Source organism: Convolutriloba macropyga, unplaced genomic scaffold (assembly GCF_964194025.1).
Source record: "Convolutriloba macropyga unplaced genomic scaffold, txConMacr16.3 SCAFFOLD_3569, whole genome shotgun sequence".
Taxonomy (NCBI): domain Eukaryota; kingdom Metazoa; phylum Xenacoelomorpha; order Acoela; family Convolutidae; genus Convolutriloba; species Convolutriloba macropyga.
The window spans coordinates 1-26881 of NW_027452631.1; the positions used below are offsets into that span (position 1 = coordinate 1).

Genomic DNA, 26881 nt, shown 5'->3' on the forward strand with positions numbered 1-26881 from the left:
TTTCTAAGAGAATTGTCAACATAATTTCATATAATTTTATATGATTTTTCAAAAACCCGCAAGTGCACCAAAGATATAAACGTACGGTGATTTACAAGTCTTACTGGAATAAATTTGAGTAAAAAAAGTTAGCTTTATTCCAAAGTCATACAATTTCTAATGATTTTTCAACTTGTCAATTATCAGTAGTGCTTTACTTCCCTATAACTTTCTACCTGACCGAATTTAACAAATTACTTGAAAATTTCAACTCGAATATAAGTTAAGAGCACAATTCTATGTTTTTATGTGTTCTAAGTTACCATTTTTAACTGCACTTACGTTTGCGACTGAGTTGGTTAATAAACTCGACACCGAGAAAAGGTATCTGTAGTTCATATGCGTAAAACGTGTGGAGTCTGCTAACTTATAATTGAATTCGTAACTGTTGCTCCCAGTCCCTCAGAGCAGTTACTGAATTGTGTACAACTATGCCGTCAAGCAGCCAGATGCACAGAAAGCTCTACTTAGTCTTAATGACTAATGTTAAAAACAATTCTATGTTAATAAAATTTTGCTAATGGGGGCTTAGGGGCTGGACGAGGGGGGGGGTAGGGCTGCACGAGGGGGGGGGGGGGGGGGGGGGTTGGGCTGGACGGGGGGGGGGTTGGGCTGGACGGGGGGGGGGGTTACAAGTCGCCAGATGGCGGAGGGTTGACGCTGGGTGGGCGACGGGGGGCTGACGCTTACATTGAGATTAAGAACCGCCCTCTTAACACTACAAAATTGTCTCTTCAAAACGGTTTAAGCGACAAGACCATTAGTTGATTTCATCACTGGAAAAGGTGAGATATTGTGTCCACTGCGTTTCAAAGGTTCATCAATTACAGCCAGAGCCCTCAAACGGTGCTGTGCTGCGAATGCAAGAACACCTCAGGTAAACCTCCCTAATGTGTACAGTCTAATATGAGCGGGGAAGTGTCAAGGTCCATGGGCCTATTTGCTGATAATTTCTAAGAGAATTGTCAACATAATTCATATAATTTTATATGATTTTTCAAAAACCCGCAAGTGCACCAAAGATATAAACGTACGGTGATTTACAAGTCTTACTGGAATAAATTTGAGTAAAAAAAGTTAGCTTTATTCCAAAGTCATACAATTTCTAAATGATTTTTCAACTTGTCAATTATCAGTAGTGCTTTACTTCCCTATAACTTTCTACCTGACCGAATTTAACAAATTACTTGAAAAATTTCAACTCGAATATAAGTTAAGAGCACAATTCTATGTTTTTATGTGTTCTAAGTTACCATTTTTAACTGCACTTACGTTTGCGACTGAGTTGGTTAATAAACTCGACACCGAGAAAAGGTATCTGTAGTTCATATGCGTAAAACGTGTGGAGTCTGCTAACTTATAATTGAATTCGTAACTGTTGCTCCCAGTCCCTCAGAGCAGTTACTGAATTGTGTACAACTATGCGGTCAAGCAGCCAGATGCACAGAAAGCTCTACTTAGTGTTAATGACTGGTGTTAAAAACAATTCTATTTTTCTAAAATATTGCTAATGGAGGGGGGGGGGGGGGTAGGGCTGGCCGAGGGGGGTTGGTGTAACACATCTCCAGATGCCGGAGGCCAGAACCGCCCTCTTAACACTAAATTTTCTCTTCAAAACAGTTTTGGTGCATCGCATACTAAGAGACTAGTAAGGCGTACGACTCGAGAGCGATGCTCAGTCACTTAATACCCTCTGAGCTGTACCTGTTTATCCCGTTTTGAGGACGAAGAGTCAAATGGGTCTGACGAAAACTCGGTCATGCAAAAGATCGCATAAAAAAGACTACAGGACTAATATAATTGGTAAACTTCGTTTTAGAGAAATTAAAAATAACTAGCGTAGCAAAAGCTGATCTTAAATAGGAGTGTTCCCGCTTTGAAATAATCTCCTCTATGAAGCTGATAAAAACCGGTTTTTGAACTTTTTGAACCAATTTTCCACTTGAATCTGCTATATAAAAAAGGTGAAAATAAATGTTTATTCTTCATAATATTTACACGTGGTTATCATGTCATGTAATTTTTCCAAACAAATTTCATTGAAAAGATAATTTTATTAAAATGTTACCATCCTGAGTTTCGTAATCTCTTCAATTTAAAATCGAATGGCATTATTTATGCATTTAAGAAAATTAGTGACAGAAAACCAACATCCAACAACAACAACAGCTTCTCAAATGATAAATCAGGTTCAAATATATTGCAAGATTACTGTGAGCTCCACTGACATGAATCAAGATCAAGTTTAGACTTTTGCATTTTTTATCTCCACAAAATTTGCACGAATCCACAAAACATTTAACAGGAGTAACTTTTAGCACCCAAAACTTTGAACAAGAAAATATAGTTTACTTCCATTGAAATGGTGCCAATTATTGAAATAGAAAACTGTTTTAAAACTTTTTGCCAAGGAGTCAGAAAGTGGTTCTAGCGTTGTAATAATTAAGGCAAAAAACTTTAATATTAGCTCCATACTATCAATCAGTTTAATACAAAACGTTCATTAATGTGGGTAATAATTCAGTTTTATTGTTCAGGAAATAGCAAAACTAAGTTTCAGTACAAGGTTATCGCCAACTCCTTGCTGTCATCACTTGCGATAACTTTTAAAGGTCCATTCAGGCAGTGAATAATTCTTTCATATCACACAACGCTTTCTGTACATTGTTTCTAAATCGAACACTGTCAGTTTTGGGCGAGCTGAATTTACTGGAAATGTGGAAAAACATTGCATTCTCGCCGGCTATGATGTAGGATATCCCATAGCCATCGCTGTCTACGGTGTTAAATCCACCCCCGCAGTGTAGTTGTCTCCAATCTACTGAATGTTGCAACATCTGATGAACTGCAGTTTGACTGGTGGAGAGACGCCACTTCTCAGAAATGACCTCTTCTAGGAACTCCGAATTCACCTGCAAGATGGAGTTCAATAATCAGCATTTAGTAATTCGTCATATTTCGAAGTTAAAATTATGACTAGCTGACAGAGGACAATGCCTTTTTATGATTACTTAAGAACTTTCTAACTCAAGAACTTTCAACTTAAAAAAAACTTTAGTTTAAGAACTTTAAGAACAATCCCAATCAAGATTTATCCGCGGGTACAAAAAACATGATAGGCAGCTTCAATGCATACACACAAGAAACAACAACTAAATACCCCCAAGAGATGTTTTTATTTAATAGCACCCTGGTGAAAACTGCCCCTGCTTTATCTCATTGAGATTTGTAAAATGAAAATAGTTGTTCAACTTCTGATGAGATTTAAGAAACCAGCTCACATGGCACATATGATGTGCGTTATGACAGTCGATGACGATATATAACTGTTTATGCATTAGCCGAACATTTCAGTAAATTAGTAGATGAATTAGTTTGCTCATCGCATTCACAATAGGAATGTTGATATATTTGCAAATAATTTCCATTGACAAAGATCGCTGCACTGTTTCATTCAAAAGCAAGGCTACATTTTGCACCACTATCGGTCAAGCAATTCAACTATTTGACGGGTGTGTAACGCCATAAAGAATGTCGTTCTTATCTTTTGTTTAAGTTGCGTACGGCCAAGTTACTACTTGGTAGTAATAACAATATCATATAAGATAACTCAAGGCCTATCATACTTTAAAACCGAAGAGTATTTAGAGTTTATACAGGCCATAAATGGGCTTCAAATGAAACCAAACAAATCGTCAATAAATTCAATATTCAAAAGGAGGATCAGTTATAAGAAAGACAAATCAAACAAAGTCGGAAGATAGCCGCGAATTATTCACCAGAGCTGGCAGATTGCCAGAAAATAAGTTCGATAGACTTAGTCTAAAAAATAACGGAAAATAAGACTAAAGAGACCTTCCTTCCATTTTTATTTTTTTACTTATAGCTGAGAAACTGTACAACTTGTCTTGTGTACGTTCGCGATAGCTGTTTACTATGTAAAAAAGGATTGAACTAAATATTGAATTGAATGGCTTGTGAATCAAGAGAAATTAGTAGCTGAACAAAGCGCGTGAATTTTAAGCGGCAAATTTTGCGTGTGTTTACACAATTGAACAAAAATCAGCCATAGCGAGTAACATCAAAAGTCATTACATGCGTTAAGTAATTTATATGTTTATACATTGCCGCCAGAAGCGTGGGAGTCCATTAAATGGATTTCCTTTAGTTTTTTACAGTCATGGTTGACCACTAATTGTTGAAAATCCGATTTTTGAATCTCGTTAAGTTCGACTGATGAACACTCAATAACTGTTTCTTCGTGTTCGGGCAGACTCATAGTAATGACGCTGCACTGACTTTGGGGTCTATTGAAGAAGAACGTGTCTGTTTTGGGCTGCCAGTTGAGACCAAGGATTTGATGGTGTGGTCACGTTCACCGATGAAAAGATCTTTGTTTTCTTGTAGCTCCGGGAAATGGCTTCAATAACCTCATGTGTGTTGCTTGCCCACTTGCGAATAGACATCCCAATGAGTTCTAGAGTAGTTCTTATGTCTTTGAACAGGCCAATGACTTGCTCTTGTTTGTCACCGGCACCAAGAAGGTCATCAACATAAAATGAGTTGAGTAAAGAATTTTTGCAATGAATTGATGGAGCATCTTTTGCTGTATCACGTAATGCCCTGATGGCGTGGTATGAACTAGAAGAAACGCCGTATATGACTCGTGTCATACGGTACTTCTTTATTGGTTGCTTTTGACTAATTCGCCAATACATCTGATGAAAGTTACGGTCCTTTTCGTTTAGTTCGATTTGGCGGTACATTTTTGTGATATCACCTGATAAAGCAATGCGATGGAGACGAAATTGAATCAGTATCTCAAAAAGGTCGGGCTGCTCTTTTGGACCAACCAGGAGGCAATCTTTGAGACTTTTTCCGTTCGTTCTTTTTGCTGATGCGTTGAAAACTGCTCTGCATTTTGTAGTCGTAGAGCTTGATTTCCATACTGCGTGATTTGGCATCACAAAGTGTTTCTCGGGTGGCAGATTATGGTCGCTTTCAGGCACTGGTTCTAAATGTCCTGTCTCAATCATCTTTTTGAAAGAGTTCTGTGTATTGAGTTTGGGCATCCGCGTTTCGTGAAAGCTTGTTTTCGCTACCCAAAAATTGTCTGAAGGCTTTTCGAGATGATTCTCCAATGTCGGGCAACCATTCCTGACTGTCTGTATCAAAAATGGCTTCATGTTGGTCAATTGGTAGTCGAACTTGAGGCCTTCCATTTTGGCCATATTTTGTTGTCGTGTCATTGTGATTAATGCAAGCCAATTCTTTGGTAGTGAACATGGCTGAAGGAAGTGCTGGAACATCTTCGATTTCCCAAAATTTGGCAAAGGACTTGATTTCGTTGTCAAGGAGGCATATTGCATTCTACTTTACATTAGGTTTATTTGCTGATTCTAGATTAGCTAATCCTGAAGCTGTCCAGCATAGCGTAGTTTCTGTGGGGCATAAGGAACCTTGTTTCAGTATTCGTCCTTTTTATTATCTGTGTGTATGCAGAAATACCGAGTAGTACGTCTATTTCGCCTGGTTGCCAAAATTGATCATCAGCCAAACTGTAATTGATCAAGTCTGCGAAGTCAGTCTCTGAAAGGGGCTGATTTGGATTTTCACTGGCTTTGATTGTCTTCAGCACTACGCAGTTGAGAGTAACATTTTCCCCTGTTTTGCAAATAATTTCAAGTTTGAGAGAACCGTCAACCAGCATTGAGTCTTTCTGATTGACCCCTATGATTCTTTCATTGGAAGGTTTTGGTTCTAATTCCAGTGTCTTGCAGGCTTTCGCTGAAACTGCATTGATATGGGCTCCTGTGTCTAACAATGCTCTTAGATTGTGTATTTGTTTGTTTCTACCAATTACTTGAACACGAGCAGTTGGTAAGATAGTCATTTCGGAAGATTTTTGAGTCAAATTACAAGCATGTGTGCCTGGTGTAGCATTGAAAGCCTCATGTAAAAATGTATGATGCTTTCACTGACATGTCTTGCATCTAGATTGTGACGAACATTGGTCACTTTCGTGATTGAATCTCAAGCAATTTTGACTTACTGGCGGCTATTGCAGACTGCTTATCTTTCGCTGAAAGGTCCTTGAATTTTGAGAGAGCCCACGGAGCATGGCATTCCTTGCATTGAGTCACGACACTCGCTCATCCCGTCCAGTGACGTGCAGTTGTTTGGGGGGAATGGGATCGTTTAGCATTTCCATCGATCTTATTCTGTTGTCAAGAAAGGTCATCAGTTCGTCAAATTTAAGGCATTCAATGCCTTCATTTTTGAGTTCCCATGCTTTCTGAGAGTCGACATCCAATTTTGTGAAAAGAAGATAGTGCCACATGTCGTTATCAACTCGTCGGCCAAGTGAGTGAATCGACTGAGTTACTTCGTTGAAAGTACTGTGTAGCAGACGGAGTTGGTGCTTGCTGTCTCCTCTCACAGGCTTGAAATCAACAGCCCTAGCTTGCAATGTGCGTAGAATTATGCGATCATTTTTGTATCGCTGCTCGAGTAGATTTCTTGCAGTCTCGTAGTTGCTGTCAGTTGCTGATAGGCTTTTTATCAGTTTTTCAGGGGGACCTGATAAGCAACTTTTCAGATAGACAAGTCGCTGGCTGTTTGACAATTTCGTGTTGAGGTGCACGGCTGTATCGAATTGATCGATAAAGGCCATCCAGTCAGTGAACTTGCCATCGAATTTGAGTAGCTGTATCTGTGGTAGCTTTGTAACATGCGGCTGGTACTGTGTTGCATCTCATCTCCGGAAGACGTATTCATAGTCACGTTTTCGTCCACCTTTTCCAGCTCAAATTTGTCTATGGCTTTTCCCATTTGAAATAGCTTCTTGCAGACTATTGTGTGCTTGTCTTGAACCAGATCGAATTCTGTATCGTACTGATCATCCTGAACTGTTTCCAAAAAGAATTCGTCTAGTTGCTGTTGAATTTTGAAGCATTCAGTAGCTTCGGAGAGGGACAATCTGAGCTCGTCTTCGTTAAATGGCTGATGTACGTTCGCGATAGCTGTTAACTATGTAAATAAAGGATTGAATTAAAATTTGAATTGAATGGCTTGTGAATCAAGAGAAATTAGTAGCTAAACAAAGCGAGTGAAATTTAAGCGGGAAATTTTGCGTGTGTTTACACAACTGAACAAAAATCAGCCATAGCGACTAACATCAAAAGTCATTATATCGTTGAGTAATTTATATGTTTATACATCTTGTTTCTAATTGCTATCTCAAATACTCTTCAATTAGAGTGACATCTTCAATTTAAGTGAACTTTATTTCCTTCAACTAAAGCAAGTAAAACTAAAATTTCATAATGAGGTATGTAACGTCCGACCAAAAACAATCTCACGAATGAATAAAAAAAATTGCGCCAATGAGAATGAGAAAAGAAGACCTGCACACAACTCATTCGAAATCGCATGAAAGAGTAAAAACAATTAAACACGTTTACAATAATGGCTTAAAACTTCTTGAGAGCTATTTAAAACGGATACACAACAAAATCTGGTACCCACCAAAATTTATCAAACACCGCATCGTTTTTCCAGAAAAATTTGATCATTGCAAATAGAAAACGAAAAAAAGGAAAAAAAATCTTTGTATTAAATTTTCCGAACCAATTTAAATTTCTCTAAATAATTAGAAAAAGTCCAATAAAATTGGAGAACTTAATATAGAAATAAGTTAAGCAATCTAATGGCAGCGGGGATGGGAGGGGGTGTACACCGGTGGGGTGGGGGGCTTTGGCTGTACAAGGGGTTGGAGTGGGGGGGGGGGGGTTGATGTAGGAGAGGGGTGAAGAGTGTCAAATTCTAAGAACCGCCCTTCACACCATGAGAATACTTCTCCAATACAGTTTCTGTGAATTGTATACTTGGATACTAGTGAGCTGAACGGCTCTAAGAGAACTTGATGCCCTATTGGCGCTACCTGTTCATCCCATTTTTTGAGTATGAAAAGTCAAATGGGCCGGACAAAAAATCAGTCGAGCAAAAAATCGCAACATAGCCGGTAGATTGCCAGAAAATAGCCACCGTTGACGCGCTAGAAGGACATCGTGATTGAAACAGAAAAAAAGATAGAAATTGACAAAAATTTTTCCTAAGTTTCAAAAATTGAATTCTGCACAAGGTGTTGGAGTGAGAAGATTCAGTTAGGTTCTTAACTTATACTTACTTCAGCTTCTAAACTGAAGGGTATTAAGCTTAATACTAATATCAGCTAGCAGTGGCTGTAATGAACTTTGATAACCTAATGCACTTTGACTTAATGACCGGGCTTTATCGGGTCTTTCCCATTATAGACCCCCCCCCCCCCCAGCTTAGTGGGCATGTAACCTATAGCCCCCCCCCCAGATGAAAATTCATAACCACCTCTTTAACACAAAATCGGAAATCGATGTAGAAGAGCCACTGAAATTAATAACCACTTCTTTAACACAAAATCAGAAATCATTGTAGGCAAGCCGCCGGATGGTGACATGGGCTTGCCCATTATAATTCATTTTAGTTGACTTCGTATCTTGTTGATTCGTATCTTGCGGAGTTCCTGTTCAGAAAGCATGTTTCTCGAAAAAATCTGCACCCGTTCCATGAAATAATGACGGCGATTGGAAAATTCCAGTATTCGATACTGGAACAAAAGAAAAACTTGTAACCAACAATTGTAAGCATAAATGATGAATTTAATTGTATGCTATAACTTGATTTTTTGGGGGGGGGCTATAATTTTCTGGGGGGGGGGGGCTATAATGGGAAAGACCCGCTTTATCGGTATATCCAGTTTCTTTTGACTTTTTTACCTTTCGACATTGACCGTATTCACTAAATTGCGTAATTCAAGGCGTGAAAAAATTTAGAATCCATTCAGTTGAAACAGTGAGTGAGGTAAGTCAGAAGTCAAACGTGAAAATCGTGACTTATGTAAAACGAAAAACGTGATCTAAGAATCTTTTTATTAAATGCTGAAATGTTATATTTTGATTAAGAACATCTTAATTTATTGCTGCTTCTAATAGCTCCTGTCAACTAACCTTCAATCAGAATGACATACACTCACATGATATTAATTTTTATATTAAAGAAGTCAATTTGAAAGTAAGTGAAACTGCATTGATATGGGCTCCTGTGTCTAACAATGCTCTTAGATTGTGTATTTGTTTGTTTCTACCAATTACTTGAACACGAGCAGTTGGTAAGATAGTCAATTCGGAAGATTTTTGAGTCAAATTACAAGCATGTGTGCCTGGTGTAGCATTGAAAGCCTCATGTAAAAATGTATGATGCTTTCACTGACATGTCTTGCATCTAGATTGTGACGAACATTGGTCACTTTCGTGATTGAATCTCAAGCAATTTTGACTTACTGGCGGCTATTGCAGACTGCTTATCTTTCGCTGAAAGGTCCTTGACTTTTGAGAGAGCCCACGGAGCATGGCATTCCTTGCATTGAGTCACGACACTCGCTCATCCCGTCCAGTGACGTGCAGTTGTTTGGGGGGGGGGGAATGGGATCGTTTAGCATTTCCATCGATCTTATTCTGTTGTCAAGAAAGGTCATCAGTTCGTCAAATTTAAGGCATTCAGTGCCTTCATTTTTGAGTTCCCATGCTTTCTGAGAGTCGACATCCAATTTTGTGAAAAGAAGATAGTGCCACATGTCGTTATCAACTCGTCGGCCAAGTGAGTGAATCGACTGAGTTACTTCGTTGAAAGTACTGTGTAGCAGACGGAGTTGGTGCTTGCTGTCTCCTCTCACAGGCTTGAAATCAACAGCCCTAGCCTGCAATGTGCGTAGAATTATGCGATCATTTTTGTATCGCTGCTCGAGTAGATTTCTTGCAGTCTCGTAGTTGCTGTCAGTTGCTGATAGGCTTTTTATTAGTTTTTCAGGGGGACCTGATAAGCAACTTTTCAGATAGACAAGTCGCTGGCTGTTTGACAATTTCGTGTTGAGGTGCACGGCTGTATCGAATTGATCGATAAAGGCCATCCAGTCAGTGAACTTGCCATCGAATTTGGGTAGCTGTATCTGTGGTAGCTTTGTAACATGCGGCTGGTACTGTGTTGCATCTCATCTCCGGAAGACGTATTCATAGTCACGTTTTCGTCCACCTTTTCCAGCTCAAATTTGTCTATGGCTTTTCCCATTTGAAATAGCTTCTTGCAGACTATTGTGTGCTTGTCTTGAACCAGATCGAATTCTGTATCGTACTGATCATCCTGAACTGTTTCCAAAAAGAATTCGTCTAGTTGCTGTTGAATTTTGAAGCATTCAGTAGCTTCGGAGAGGGACAATCTGAGCTCGTCTTCGTTAAATGGCTGATGTACGTTCGCGATAGCTGTTAACTATGTAAATAAAGGATTGAATTAAAATTTGAATTGAATGGCTTGTGAATCAAGAAAAATTAGTAGCTAAACAAAGCGAGTGAAATTTAAGCGGGAAATTTTGCGTGTGTTTACACAACTGAACAAAAATCAGCCATAGCGAGTAACATCAAAAGTCATTATATCGTTGAGTAATTTATATGTTTATACATCTTGTTTCTAATTGCTATCTCAAATACTCTTCAATTAGAGTGACATCTTCAATTTAAGTGAACTTTATTTCCTTCAACTAAAGCAAGTAAAACTAAAATTTCATAATGAGGTATGTAACGTCCGACCAAAAACAATCTCACGAATGAACCAAAAAAATTGCGCCAATGAGAATGAGAAAAGAAGACCTGCACACAACTCATTCGAAATCGCATGAAAGAGTAAAAACAATTAAACACGTTTACAATAATGGCTTAAAACTTCTTGAGAGCTATTTAAAACGGATACACAACAAAATCTGGTACCCACCAAAATTTATCAAACACCGCATCGTTTTTCCAGAAAAATTTGATCATTGCAAATAGAAAACGAAAAAAAGGAAAAAACATCTTTGAATTAAATTTTCCGAACCAATTTAAATTTCTCAAAATAATTAGAAAAAGTCCAATAAAATTGGAGAACTTAATATAGAAATAAGTTAAGCAATCTAATGGCAGCGGGGATGGGAGGGGGTGTACACCGGTGGGGTGGGGGGCTTTGGCTGTACAAGGGGTTGGAGTGGGGGGGGGGGGGGGGTTGATGTAGGAGAGGGGTGAAGAGTGTCAAATTCTAAGAACCGCCCTTCACACCATGAGAATACTTCTCCAATACAGTTTCTGTGAATTGTATACTTGGATACTAGTGAGCTGAACGGCTCTAAGAGAACTTGATGCCCTATTGGCGCTACCTGTTCATCCTATTTTTTGAGTATGAAAAGTCAAATGGGCCGGACAAAAAATCAGTCGAGCAAAAAATCGCAACATAGCCGGTAGATTGCCAGAAAATAGCCACCGTTGACGCGCTAGAAGGACATCGTGATTGAAACAGAAAAAAAGATAGAAATTGACAAAAATTTTTCCTAAGTTTCAAAAATTGAATTCTGCACAAGGTGTTGGAGTGAGAAGATTCAGTTAGGTTCTTAACTTATACTTACTTCAGCTTCTAAACTGAAGGGTATTAAGCTTAATACTAATATCAGCTAGCAGTGGCTGTAATGAACTTTGATAACCTAATGCACTTTGACTTAATGACCGGGCTTTATCGGGTCTTTCCCATTATAGACCCCCCCCCAGCTTAGTGGGCATGTAACCTATACCCCCCCCCCAGATGAAAATTCATAACCACCTCTTTAACACAAAATCGGAAATCGATGTAGAAGAGCCACTGAAATTAATAACCACTTCTTTAACACAAAATCAGAAATCATTGTAGGCAAGCCGCCGGATGATGACATGGGCTTGCCCATTATAATTCATTTTAGTTGACTTCGTATCTTGTTGATTCGTATCTTGCGGAGTTCCTGTTCAGAAAGCATGTTTCTCGAAAAAATCTGCACCCGTTCCATGAAATAATGACGGCGATTGGAAAATTCCAGTATTCGATACTGGAACAAAAGAAAAACTTGTAACCAACAATTGTAAGCATAAATGATGAATTTAATTGTATGCTATAACTTGATTTTTTTGGGGGGGGGGGGCTATAATTTTCTGGGGGGGGGGGAGGGGGGCTATAATGGGAAAGACCCGCTTTATCGGTATATCCAGTTTCTTTTGACTTTTTTACCTTTCGACATTGACCGTATTCACTAAATTGCGTAATTCAAGGCGTGAAAAAATTTAGAATCCATTCAGTTGAAACAGTGAGTGAGGTAAGTCAGAAGTCAAACGTGAAAATCGTGACTTATGTAAAACGAAAAACGTGATCTAAGAATCTTTTTATTAAATGCTGAAATGTTATATTTTGATTAAGAACATCTTAATTTATTGCTGCTTCTAATAGCTCCTGTCAACTAACCTTCAATCAGAATGACATACACTCACATGATATTAATTTTTATATTAAAGAAGTCAATTTGAAAGTAAGTGAAACTGCATTGATATGGGCTCCTGTGTCTAACAATGCTCTTAGATTGTGTATTTGTTTGTTTCTACCAATTACTTGAACACGAGCAGTTGGTAAGATAGTCAATTCGGAAGATTTTTGAGTCAAATTACAAGCATGTGTGCCTGGTGTAGCATTGAAAGCCTCATGTAAAAATGTATGATGCTTTCACTGACATGTCTTGCATCTAGATTGTGACGAACATTGGTCACTTTCGTGATTGAATCTCAAGCAATTTTGACTTACTGGCGGCTATTGCAGACTGCTTATCTTTCGCTGAAAGGTCCTTGACTTTTGAGAGAGCCCACGGAGCATGGCATTCCTTGCATTGAGTCACGACACTCGCTCATCCCGTCCAGTGACGTGCAGTTGTTTGGGGGGGGGGGAATGGGATCGTTTAGCATTTCCATCGATCTTATTCTGTTGTCAAGAAAGGTCATCAGTTCGTCAAATTTAAGGCATTCAGTGCCTTCATTTTTGAGTTCCCATGCTTTCTGAGAGTCGACATCCAATTTTGTGAAAAGAAGATAGTGCCACATGTCGTTATCAACTCGTCGGCCAAGTGAGTGAATCGACTGAGTTACTTCGTTGAAAGTACTGTGTAGCAGACGGAGTTGGTGCTTGCTGTCTCCTCTCACAGGCTTGAAATCAACAGCCCTAGCCTGCAATGTGCGTAGAATTATGCGATCATTTTTGTATCGCTGCTCGAGTAGATTTCTTGCAGTCTCGTAGTTGCTGTCAGTTGCTGATAGGCTTTTTATTAGTTTTTCAGGGGGACCTGATAAGCAACTTTTCAGATAGACAAGTCGCTGGCTGTTTGACAATTTCGTGTTGAGGTGCACGGCTGTATCGAATTGATCGATAAAGGCCATCCAGTCAGTGAACTTGCCATCGAATTTGGGTAGCTGTATCTGTGGTAGCTTTGTAACATGCGGCTGGTACTGTGTTGCATCTCATCTCCGGAAGACGTATTCATAGTCACGTTTTCGTCCACCTTTTCCAGCTCAAATTTGTCTATGGCTTTTCCCATTTGAAATAGCTTCTTGCAGACTATTGTGTGCTTGTCTTGAACCAGATCGAATTCTGTATCGTACTGATCATCCTGAACTGTTTCCAAAAAGAATTCGTCTAGTTGCTGTTGAATTTTGAAGCATTCAGTAGCTTCGGAGAGGGACAATCTGAGCTCGTCTTCGTTAAATGGCTGATGTACGTTCGCGATAGCTGTTAACTATGTAAATAAAGGATTGAATTAAAATTTGAATTGAATGGCTTGTGAATCAAGAAAAATTAGTAGCTAAACAAAGCGAGTGAAATTTAAGCGGGAAATTTTGCGTGTGTTTACACAACTGAACAAAAATCAGCCATAGCGAGTAACATCAAAAGTCATTATATCGTTGAGTAATTTATATGTTTATACATCTTGTTTCTAATTGCTATCTCAAATACTCTTCAATTAGAGTGACATCTTCAATTTAAGTGAACTTTATTTCCTTCAACTAAAGCAAGTAAAACTAAAATTTCATAATGAGGTATGTAACGTCCGACCAAAAACAATCTCACGAATGAACCAAAAAAATTGCGCCAATGAGAATGAGAAAAGAAGACCTGCACACAACTCATTCGAAATCGCATGAAAGAGTAAAAACAATTAAACACGTTTACAATAATGGCTTAAAACTTCTTGAGAGCTATTTAAAACGGATACACAACAAAATCTGGTACCCACCAAAATTTATCAAACACCGCATCGTTTTTCCAGAAAAATTTGATCATTGCAAATAGAAAACGAAAAAAAGGAAAAAACATCTTTGAATTAAATTTTCCGAACCAATTTAAATTTCTCAAAATAATTAGAAAAAGTCCAATAAAATTGGAGAACTTAATATAGAAATAAGTTAAGCAATCTAATGGCAGCGGGGATGGGAGGGGGTGTACACCGGTGGGGTGGGGGGCTTTGGCTGTACAAGGGGTTGGAGTGGGGGGGGGGTTGATGTAGGAGAGGGGTGAAGAGTGTCAAATTCTAAGAACCGCCCTTCACACCATGAGAATACTTCTCCAATACAGTTTCTGTGAATTGTATACTTGGATACTAGTGAGCTGAACGGCTCTAAGAGAACTTGATGCCCTATTGGCGCTACCTGTTCATCCTATTTTTTGAGTATGAAAAGTCAAATGGGCCGGACAAAAAATCAGTCGAGCAAAAAATCGCAACATAGCCGGTAGATTGCCAGAAAATAGCCACCGTTGACGCGCTAGAAGGACATCGTGATTGAAACAGAAAAAAAGATAGAAATTGACAAAAATTTTTCCTAAGTTTCAAAAATTGAATTCTGCACAAGGTGTTGGAGTGAGAAGATTCAGTTAGGTTCTTAACTTATACTTACTTCAGCTTCTAAACTGAAGGGTATTAAGCTTAATACTAATATCAGCTAGCAGTGGCTGTAATGAACTTTGATAACCTAATGCACTTTGACTTAATGACCGGGCTTTATCGGGTCTTTCCCATTATAGACCCCCCCCAGCTTAGTGGGCATGTAACCTATACCCCCCCCCCCCAGATGAAAATTCATAACCACCTCTTTAACACAAAATCGGAAATCGATGTAGAAGAGCCACTGAAATTAATAACCACTTCTTTAACACAAAATCAGAAATCATTGTAGGCAAGCCGCCGGATGATGACATGGGCTTGCCCATTATAATTCATTTTAGTTGACTTCGTATCTTGTTGATTCGTATCTTGCGGAGTTCCTGTTCAGAAAGCATGTTTCTCGAAAAAATCTGCACCCGTTCCATGAAATAATGACGGCGATTGGAAAATTCCAGTATTCGATACTGGAACAAAAGAAAAACTTGTAACCAACAATTGTAAGCATAAATGATGAATTTAATTGTATGCTATAACTTGATTTTTGGGGGGGGGGGGGGCTATAATTTTCTGGGGGGGGGGGGCTATAATGGGAAAGACCCGCTTTATCGGTATATCCAGTTTCTTTTGACTTTTTTACCTTTCGACATTGACCGTATTCACTAAATTGCGTAATTCAAGGCGTGAAAAAATTTAGAATCCATTCAGTTGAAACAGTGAGTGAGGTAAGTCAGAAGTCAAACGTGAAAATCGTGACTTATGTAAAACGAAAAACGTGATCTAAGAATCTTTTTATTAAATGCTGAAATGTTATATTTTGATTAAGAACATCTTAATTTATTGCTGCTTCTAATAGCTCCTGTCAACTAACCTTCAATCAGAATGACATACACTCACATGATATTAATTTTTATATTAAAGAAGTCAATTTGAAAGTAAGTGAGAAGTCATTTTTGAGAGCGAGGTAAGTCACGTGTCCAACAATTTAATCACGCTAATGAACAAAAAAACTCCCTCCACTAAGAGCAAAAAATTACGTCACGCACGCACTTCAAATGAAATTGCATGAACAAAAAGCAGATTTGAAGTGGTTGTGACGTCATATGGTAAAAAATTTGACAAAATGAAAAACCAAGAGAAGGCCAATAATAACTCCATCTATCGCTGTGCGGTTATTAAAAAAGAGAGCGCCTAAATAAACATACCCCGCAGATTGCCGGAAAATAGCCGCTGTTGATTCCCATAACGACGATTGGGATTCAGAAAGGTAATGAAAAAAAAAAGATTTTTGTAGGAAAACAGTTTTTAAATTCGAGCTATTATGATGTCATTTTGTAGTTGAACATACTCCTATTTCATAAGGAGACGATACAGGAGCTAGTATCAATACCAATAAGCATTAGAGATGGTAACTAGCAAAGGGCATCTAAGACTGAGCTTTATGCGTTTATCCCGTTTCTGTTTCTGATTTAGTTTTTGATACTGACAGTTCATTTTGTATTGCTTTACTGTGCAACTGCTGTCTAAAAGCACTTTGAGTAGAAAGAGCGAAGAGTGAACCAGCCTAGAGAAATGAAAAAGATTTCACTCAAAATGTTGAATAAGCTGTGAACTAAGGTAAAGCGAAAAATTTTTTCGACGAAGTAAAAAAACATAGGACAAATCCCGACGTAGAATTCAAACAATTTTTATTGACTAAACAAAAAACTAAACCTAACTAAAAGTGAATTGTGAAAAACATTTCAAAATTTTTTTTTAAAACAATTAATGCCAAAAAGCTGATGTGAACAAAAAACCACAAGCGAGAAAGGGAAATTTGGTTCAAACAAAAAACTAGGCCAAGAATGAAATAGGAAAGGCTGGTGAAAACCACTTAGAACAAAATCCGATCCAAAATATCGATAAAAACAGTATACATCACAGTGAAATTGCCGCATGTGAACAAAAAACCACTAGCAAGAGAGCGAATTTTTTGTTCAAATACCGTTTCCTCGCTCTATTTTAAATTTAGAGCAAAAAAAATTCACGCCACAAAACCACTCGCTTTTTCGCCCCACTTCCTGTTTCGGCGTGACCAAAATCAGAACTCCAATTTGACTTTAAAAATCATGAAAATGTGTGAACTGATCTTTAAAAATATAGCCGGCAGATTGCCGGAAAATAGCGGCGATAGACGCTTGAGGCCTTCCATGAATTGAAACAACTAAAGAAACAAGATAGGCAGATTGACCAAAAGTTCTTTAGTAGACCACTAGATTTTTTGGGTTAGATAATTGTTGTCATTTTTATAATAACCATACGGTCTATAAAGAAAAAAGCCCCAAAAGAGCTTTTCAAAATTGATTTTCGAAATCAAAAACTCAAGACTAATACTCAAGAGTTAGGGCATATAAGTTTGGCACTTAGATGCACCCTATTGATCTTTAACTAGTATATGTTCATAAAATAAAATCCATAAGTGAGTTCAGAAGTCATCTTTTTGAGTGAGGTAAGTCACGCAATCGACCTAATAGCAGAAATGAGGTCACGCAGACAAATTACTACTGCAAGTCATTGAAAAAGTCAGGGTAAGACGAAACAAAAATCAGTCCGATGAAGTAAAAAAAATTATTAGCGCAATAATAGCCGCCTGGAATTGCTGACGCGGCTATTAAAAAAGCGCCCCAATACAATTCAAATTCTTTAAATTGTAAAAAAAATAGGAGCGCTATAATAGCCTGCTGAGAAGCTGAGGCGGCTATTAATAACCGTTTGAAAGGCTGACCGCGGCTATTATTCAAAAAGATTACAGGATTAATATATTGCTACAAACTTTGTCTGAGAGCAATTAACAACTAATTAAGCTTATTAGCTATTGTACCTGTTACCTTTTTATTTATATAGCAAATCTAAAAACCTTGCAAAACAATGAAGTAGTCTTACCTTCATGTATTTTGCCAAGACATATAAGCAGAACAGATGACGATCAATTCCACTACCGGACATACAATCTTTGTAGAGTTCCTGGTGAGTCCTCACACTTTTTTGCAATAACTTCCTCAGTTCCTCTTTGCTCTTCTCTTTCGGATCTTCACACATAGCTCGGACAAAATCACATGACTCGATAGTGCATGAACGAACAGTTTCAGTTCTGCCTTCTCGGTAGAGCCTAGTCATAGACGCCTCGTATGTCAAGTGAAAAGCTCCAACGTCGCGAAAATACGCTAATTGCAATGCTAATTGGATAAACCCATCTGGGCTACAGCGCGCCTTCTTCATGAAACCTTTTCCGAAGTCTTTGAAGTAGAGCAGTCTCAGATCAACATCCTTGCAAGCGCTCTCATTTTCCTGGAAAGAGTGATCCACAAATGTCTTTAGTTTGGGTGTGAAATCCCAATTAAGTCGAAGGGGGGCCGGAAGGGGGATGTTGGATTCGCCCATTGTATGTCCATCTGAAATACACATCCAGCCTCAATTGACTAAAGGAAAAGCACGCCATAATTAATGCAATGAGTCCAAAGTTGAAATTAACCTGCAAATACATTTCGGAAATTCAATGCGTGTATTCAGTTCTCTATATACTCTAGATGTTAACAAACATCCACACTTCCTGTAATCTTATTTGAATTTTTTGGAAGTTTCTTTAGGACCACCTAGCGCAGTATACTAACTTAAAACTCAAATTAATGATGGCAGTAACATAGAACAAGGAGCGTGGCTTGGGGTGTTGGGGCGATAAGATCAGATGGAAGCTAGAATGCTAACAGATACCAACCGAGGGTGTATCCATGTGACCTTAACTCGTGATAGAATGCATACTCAAACACCTGGCTGGACACAGGTGCGTCTGCCCATGAGTGCTCTACATTGGCAGTGACTCGACTGTTGGGATGGAACACGACAGAGATGCTCTTGTCGAACCAGTATGTGTGTCCGTCGCCATGTAACGCACGCTGCACCGACTCATCCGCTGAAATAATAAAGAATACAAAACTAACTGTTTGGTCTTTTTATGATTTCCGGGTAAATTGAATTGGAAAGTTAAAATTTAGAAGCCTACGCATTGATATTTTTCACCGGGAATTTTCCTACAAAAGTTAAAGACTTTTTTGTTAATATTTTTCTGGTCTTGATCATTTCGAATTTATAAGGTATTATTTGATCTCAACGGTAATGTTAGGTAAATTCGTGTTCATCACTGCCAACTTGGGATTTCTAGCAAGAAACTATTTCTGACCTGATCCTACTTCGTCCTCTTTGAACACGAAATCCTTGCTTGAAAATCCCACAACAAAAGCAGCATCTTCAATCGCCTTCAGGCTATCTCTATTGACACCATGTGAAAAGAATTCACTCCTCGCTTCAGCCCACTGATCTCTGTTCACGTTCGTCACTGCCGGCAGTCGTGCCTCCGATTCGTTGACCGAGTACGAGTTGGAGTCCTCCATTATGCACATGAATTGCTTTTCAAGGTCACAAGGACGCAACAAGTCACCCATGTAGTAACACTGCATCTTGTACCACCTTAAAGGGTATCATTTGTTGGACTCAATATCATCAAGATCTGCCAAAAACCAGATCTGAGGTTCAATATTTTTCCATTATGTAACATTCAGTCTATTTCGTCTAATCACTGATCGCAATAAACTAAGAACAGTACAAACTTACAGCATTCATATGCCGCTTCGCTTTTATGTTGAGCCTAGAACTCATTTCGAGATATCGCGGTTGCCAAGCAAGCGTTTGAAACATTAGCGCACCTATGTTGAGAAACCTCCCAAACACCTCAACTCTCTTATTACACCCATAATCATCGACCCCATTGCAGTGAATATACAATAATGGAGGAATGAACGGCGATATAGTATTAAGTAGAAATAAAGGGCGGATATGCCATAATTGGAAAATGAACGGTGCGAGGGGGGCTGAAAAGGGGGAACACAACACGGGACAGTTCAACTTACTTTCCCCAGCAGTTGACTGCAATATGGGTTGTGTGGTTAATGTGTCTCAACTTGTCCTTATCCTTCCTGGGGACCCTGGTGGTGTTGAATGCCCTTAAGTACTGTGCACTGCAAAGAGGTCTAGTGTCTCTCATCAACAGAGGAGGCAATGTCTCGTGCTCAATCAGACGGCGGAATTGGAGCATTGCATGCACTACGTTAGCCGCGCGTGCAGCTGGTTTCACCTTAAATCAATAAATGATATCTCATCAAACTACGAATCAAGCGATGTGTATGTTTGAAGTATTGCAACTTTTTATCTTGTTTTTCTTGGCTTTCTAATGTTTGAAAATCTGAGGGCCTTATTTTTCATCACTAACTAATAACTGCAGCAATTTCGTTTGAGAACACTTTAAACATTGCTGCCTTGTTGTCTACTGTTTCAACAGTCATCAATTGAGAACAAGTTGGAAGATTTTTATGTAGTTATACAAAATCATACAGAGAAGATCTGTGAGAACATTTGCTTTCATTGATATGACATTAGTTAAATATGATAATTAAATGTCACATCAATGAAAGTTTTAAAAAAAGGCTGCCGCAAGCAATTTGAACAAATTAAGGATAACCCACTTTTCCCTCCATGGGGTAGAGCAGATTGTCCAGGCCGTAGAAGCTAGAAGAGAAGCCAAGAGGCTGTCTATTGGCAAGGTAGACGTAGTCTTCCCACCAATCAGTCACCCAGTTCGAAGACCACCAGCTCTTGATCTTTAGATACAGGTGCAGTCTAGAAAACATACACAACATAAGTAACGATGAAATCAAAAAGCTATGCGAATTTCATGAAACCATTCCTCGACTCACAATATCATCAAGAGAGTGCATTTTGCCAGGATGAATAAAACGTACCTCAATGGTTAGTGAGACAGATTAAATGAGCTTTGTTAGTTTTACTTTCATCAGCGGGATTACATTTTGGACTAATAGCCAAGCTTCATTTGTTCCCATAAAACTTACAACGATTGCAAAGTATTTTTTCCTGATGTCGAATTCCCCCGATCACAAAACTACAGTCAAATCCAAGAAAAAGCAGGTAGAATCTACCTTACAAGTATATAGAGTACAAATTCATTTGAAGCAAAATAACTTTCATTTCGGGGCACAAAACTAATATTGAGATTACCTTCGACCAATGCCCCTTTCGAACTCCTTCGACAACCTCTCCCAATTCGCAAACTTTTCGTCATCGCACAGAGGCTTCATTGTTCTCAAATGACGTCGCAGCGTCTCCTTAAGCGAAGGCAACGGCAGTTTGGGCAGTGCATGTTGAAATGAGTAGAGCATATAGTCGGAACCCGCCCAGAGACGAAGAATTATTGCCCATAATTTTGTAGGAAGTGATGCTCCGCGACCTGGTGCCTCGAACATGAAGCCCTGAAATAGACCCGAATTTCAGAAAGCCTAGCATTTCTTCTTTTGATAAAGCAAACAGCTAACTGCTCCTTAAAAAGTTGCAACATTTGAAAACGAATGAGCTCAAAATCATAGAGCTCGTGTTAAAATTGCATATATTTCCGCTGTACACAAACAACTCTTCCTCGCAACTGCTACTAAACATTATGTAAAATTTTGCATAATTTTAACGACGAACTTTAAAAAAAAATTACATTTTGAAGAGTACTAAGCGCACCTAATCAGTCGTACCTAATGTATCGAAGGGCTCCAACGAAAATTAAAAGGATTCAAATCATTCAAAGGGTCCTCGCCTTTTAATACAAGAGCAAAAAGAAGTACCTGATATTGCAGTAAGAGCCACAGGCCCCATCGAGAGACTAGCACAAAGGTCAGCCATAGTATGCTTGCGCATATAGAACTGGCCAGGTAGAAATCCAGCGGAGGATTCAATGTAGAGCTGAAAGGCAAAGGGCTACTTCAATCTTAAAAATTTGCTTTTAAAAGTTTTATGCTTTAACGAAAGAAAATATTATTGGTGAAAAATTGTGCAAGTCAATGCATGGTGGGACATCAATCCATAACTGCAAATAGAAAATCATAGTCTTTTGTGAGTTCGGACTAATTTTATCCACAAAGCGACAAAGTTTCAATCATTAACCTGAAGTACGATGAGACTGCTCTATTGATGTGATACGTAGGAGGCAGGTCCGCAAATTGCAGAGCCAGAATTATGAAAAAGACTGCAATCCAGCTAGCCCATGTAGCAGGATACACACCTGCAAAACGTACAAGCTAAATGCTTAACAATTTTTTTAAATTTGATGTCATTTTGAGATCAAAATACCTGTGACAAAACGTCGCTGAAGCCATGTCAGTGATTTCTGCCAAGACCGTAATCCTGACATGAACACAGCTGTGAGGGCATGGTTGTCAACTTTCAGGTTCCACCCCTCAGGGGTGACAATGAACTGGAAAGCGACGGCTGGCTGCGCTTCCGCCATGCTCAGGAACTTTTGTTGTCAAGAAAAGTGGGTAATTTGTGATAAATTTTACACCCCCTATCAATCTGAAAACTATACAGTTACTTATTTCCTAAAGCTCTGATCTTACGATGACGGTTTGAACTTCTTGTTCTCTAAATTGAAATAATAGAATTATAAGCTAAGAGAATAAATTGAATTCAAGCGTAGCTGGCGTGATTCTCAATTAAAACGCAATTGGCTCAACGACGAGTTAACAGAAGCAGTAAGTTGGTACGTTGAAACCGCATGTCTTTTCGGCTCAAAGTTCAACATTTTGTACACAAACTCCTATTACTTAAAGAACATGACACTATGAACTCAAATAAAACAACATATCATTAATTGGACTCTTGGATAAAGATTATAGTACGTTGAGTCATGATAAACCTGCAGATTGCATAAAACTGAATTCAAACATCATATCACAGAAAAGATAAATATCAAACTGTTAATTTCTTACTTCCTTGATCGAATGCCCGATGGACTCTAAACGAAACAAGCTTTGAAACCAATTCAGATTCAGGGGTGGACTGTGAAAATTCCTACAGGTATACCCAACAATGATAGCTGATACCAATTGCACCCTAATACACCCACAATCATATATTAACCTTTGGAATAGCAAATTATTTTCAGCTAAATTTAACCTGTGAATTGTTTCATACAAAGAAAAACCGTCTATTATGCTTATTTGTACAAGATTTCCAAACTAATGGACATCTCCACAGCAATAACTCATAGCGAAAGAGCACAAGGGAGACGTAGGGTTACTTTCATTGCCCTTGATATAAACTAAATTACCCGAGTATTGTATCACTTGAGGCTAATACAAAAACCAGATCTTTTCTGTTTGCCCGCCCCTTCCTCATAGAAAGTTATGGATCTGAAGTGCCAGAGCACGTGCCATTACATAGTAAAAAGTGGGATCTTTTCTGTTTGAGCCCCCCCCCCATATTATTTAAACAACCAGGCGCAAGTGCCATATTTTTACAATGAATTACTATGTACTGGCACGTGCTCTGTGAGGGTGCATAAGGTACTGGGGGGGGGGGGGGGGTTCACCAACCGAAAAGATAAAAAAAATGTTAAACAGAAAGCCCTTCTCGGCGAAAAGTGTAGTCGGTCAATTCGGGATCCCCAGATACACTACGCAACAAACGAAGGAACGAAAGTTTTCGAAGATTGCGTTCATCGTCAGGTTCACTGATTCACAATCGAAGAAAACTATTTACGTTTAAGTACGTTTAAGTATATATACTTGTCTACGTTTAAGTATATATACATGTCATTGACTCGATGTGTCAAAAATCTATGGAATGAGTTCAAAAAAACAAAAAAACTTGACATTAATTACAGTTAAAATAACATCGCTTCAATAGATCGCTTCAACTACCATTAGTGTTTCAACCCTGCGAAATGCATCAATGTTATGCGCTGTACAACAACATTCAACGAGGTGTTGTGCCACAGGGGAACCCTTCTTTTCATGTTCCGAAATTCTAGTGGTAACATATCGGCTGGTTTGGGCAACACAGATTGATTTGCATCCATTACATGTATCTTAATATGCCACATGCGATTTCAAGTTTTTATCAAAAGATGATTTCAGGGTGATCAATCAAGTTGAAAACTTTCTCGCTATGAAATCGATTTCAAAATCACACAATACTTTGTCTACTAGAAAAAGTTCGAGTAAAGTTTCCTCTGTATTAAACAAAGAACATCGGTTTAAGCTCAATTTTGTTGAGACTTCTAATTGATTTGAGATTTTGTTCATTTGTGATGGGTTTGCCGTAACCTTTTCGTTTTTGAATGTTTTATCCAACACATCAATAAAAATACTGGAATACCGCTGAATTTGATACTGATTTTTAGAACAGATCTGCAGATTTTTCCCACGAGCCACATCAAAAGATCAATGGTTGCATCTCCTCTTGTTGCTGCCAATCAATGGTTGCATCTCCTCTTGGTGCTAACAAAATATTGCCAAGTAAACAAAACCGAAACAAAGACAGAACAATTAAAAAAGCTGCTGCCATTATGAAAAGAAGAATATGCTTGACCTAATGTTCGGCAAACCCCACTGGAAGAGAAAATTACCCGCAATGTAGTTATAGTTGGAGAAATAACACTCAGAAAATCAATGTGTTCCTGAAAACAGAAAAAGGGAACAAAAATTTGTTTCCTAGACCTCTTCAAAGACCTCTTCAAAAAGAACATTTATTTAGGAACTAAAGACAACATTGGTTACGTTTAATACAGAGTCTACAAAGCTTTAAAAGCCAGGTAATTTACCAGATCAGAACACAGTAGAACTGATGGCTGTGGCCGATCATCATCACCATAAGAAGAGCGAGACCTCTGATAAAAGAAAGTTTGTCGTAAAACTTCGTAATTAAAAAGTAGAAACTAATCACTTCGTACTAAATAAAAACAATAGTCAAATTGATTATTTTTGGTATCTCAACTTTTATTAGAATACGTTAAAACAGCAGATGCTGTATATATATATATATATATATATATATATATATATATATAAATATATATATAAATATATATATTTACACACACATATATATTTATATATATATATATATATATATATATATATTATATATATATATATATATATATATATATAAATTTACATATATGTGATTGGTTATATAAATATTTTTATATATATTTATATATATATATATATATATATATATATATATATATATATATTTATATATACATATATATATATATATATATATATATATATATATATACATATGCATATATATATACATATAAATTTTTATGTTTAATAATAAATTTATATATATAAATATATATATATATATATATATATATAAATATATATATATATATATATATATATACATATATATAATTTTATGGTATATGTGTTTATTTTTATATAGATTATATATATATATATATTATAATTATATTTTTATGTATCACTATATATATTTAAACTAATCACTTCGTACTAAATAAAAACAATAGTCAAATTGATTATTTTTTGGTATCTCAACTTTTATTAGAATACGTTAAAACAGCAGATGTCAAGAAAAGTGGGTAATTTGTGATAAATTTTACACCCCCTATCAATCTGAAAACTATACAGTTACTTATTTCCTAAAGCTCTGATCTTACGATGACGGTTTGAACTTCTTGTTCTCTAAATTGAAATAATAGAATTATAAGCTAAGAGAATAAATTGAATTCAAGCGTAGCTGGCGTGGTTCTCAATTAAAACGCAATTGGCTCAACGACGAGTTAACAGAAGCAGTAAGTTGGTACGTTGAAACCGCATGTCTTTTCGGCTCAAAGTTCAACATTTTGTACACAAACTCCTATTACTTAAAGAACATGACACTATGAACTCAAATAAAACAACATATCATTAATTGGACTCTTGGATAAAGATTATAGTACGTTGAGTCATGATAAACCTGCAGATTGCATAAAACTGAATTCAAACATCATATCACAGAAAAGATAAATATCAAACTGTTAATTTCTTACTTCCTTGATCGAATGCCCGATGGACTCTAAACGAAACAAGCTTTGAAACCAATTCAGATTCAGGGTGGACTGTGAAAATTCCTACAGGTATACCCAACAATGATAGCTGATACCAATTGCACCCTAATACACCCACAATCATATATTAACCTTTGGAATAGCAAATTATTTTCAGCTAAATTTAACCTGTGAATTGTTTCATACAAAGAAAAACCGTCTATTATGCTTATTTGTACAAGATTTCCAAACTAATGGACATCTCCACAGCAATAACTCATAGCGAAAGAGCACAAGGGAGACGTAGGGTTACTTTCATTGCCCTTGATATAAACTAAATTACCCGAGTATTGTATCACTTGAGGCTAATACAAAAACCAGATCTTTTCTGTTTGCCCGCCCCTTCCTCATAGAAAGTTATGGATCTGAAGTGCCAGAGCACGTGCCATTACATAGTAAAAAGTGGGATCTTTTCTGTTTGAGCCCCCCCCCCATATTATTTAAACAACCAGGCGCAAGTGCCATATTTTTACAATGAATTACTATGTACTGGCACGTACTCTGTAAGTGAGGGTGCATAAGGTACTGGGGGGGGGGTTCACCAACCGAAAAGATAAAAAAAATGTTAAACAGAAAGCCCTTCTCGGCGAAAAGTGTAGTCGGTCAATTCGGGATCCCCAGATACACTACGCAACAAACGAAGGAACGAAAGTTTTCGAAGATTGCGTTCATCGTCAGGTTCACTGATTCACAATCGAAGAAAACTATTTACGTTTAAGTACGTTTAAGTATATATACTTGTCTACGTTTAAGTATATATACATGTCATTGACTCGATGTGTCAAAAATCTATGGAATGAGTTCAAAAAAACAACAAAACTTGACATTAATTACAGTTAAAATAACATCGCTTCAATAGATCGCTTCAACTACCATTAGTGTTTCAACCCTGCGAAATGCATCAATGTTATGCGCTGTACAACAACATTCAACGAGGTGTTGTGCCACAGGGGAACCCTTCTTTTCATGTTCCGAAATTCTAGTGGTAACATATCGGCTGGTTT

The 26881-nt window shown here is 37.8% G+C and overlaps 1 protein-coding gene across 1 annotated transcript; it reads right to left on the reverse strand.

Moving 5' to 3' along the window:
• Window positions 1-2004: 2004 nt before the first annotated feature.
• LOC142357671 (carnitine O-palmitoyltransferase 1, liver isoform-like) lies at window positions 2005-22560 on the reverse strand. Its single transcript, XM_075409225.1, has 10 exons — window positions 22097-22560; window positions 21911-22028; window positions 21592-21709; window positions 20981-21231; window positions 20431-20584; window positions 19819-20042; window positions 19092-19378; window positions 18630-18824; window positions 17798-18306; window positions 2005-2951 (listed from the first exon to the last, which is right to left on the reverse strand). Exons 1-10 carry the CDS (start codon window positions 22251-22253, stop codon window positions 2658-2660), a joined length of 2307 nt encoding a protein of 768 aa, XP_075265340.1. The 5' UTR covers window positions 22254-22560; the 3' UTR covers window positions 2005-2657.
• Window positions 22561-26881: the final 4321 nt, after the last annotated feature.

What these genes read in the sequence shown, in the direction of transcription:
- LOC142357671 (XM_075409225.1), bottom strand. Translation starts at nt 22,253, where the DNA reads ATGGCGGAAGCGCAGCCAGCCGTCGCTTTCCAGTTCATTGTCACCCCT. An exon ending in GCAGTCAACTGCTGGGGAAA is followed by an intron (nt 19,379 to 19,818) that starts GTAAGTTGAACT and finishes ATACCCTTTAAG; the next exon opens with GTGGTACAAGATGCAGTGTT. An exon ending in AGAGGACGAAGTAGGATCAG is followed by an intron (nt 18,825 to 19,091) that starts GTCAGAAATAGT and finishes TTATTATTTCAG; the next exon opens with CGGATGAGTCGGTGCAGCGT.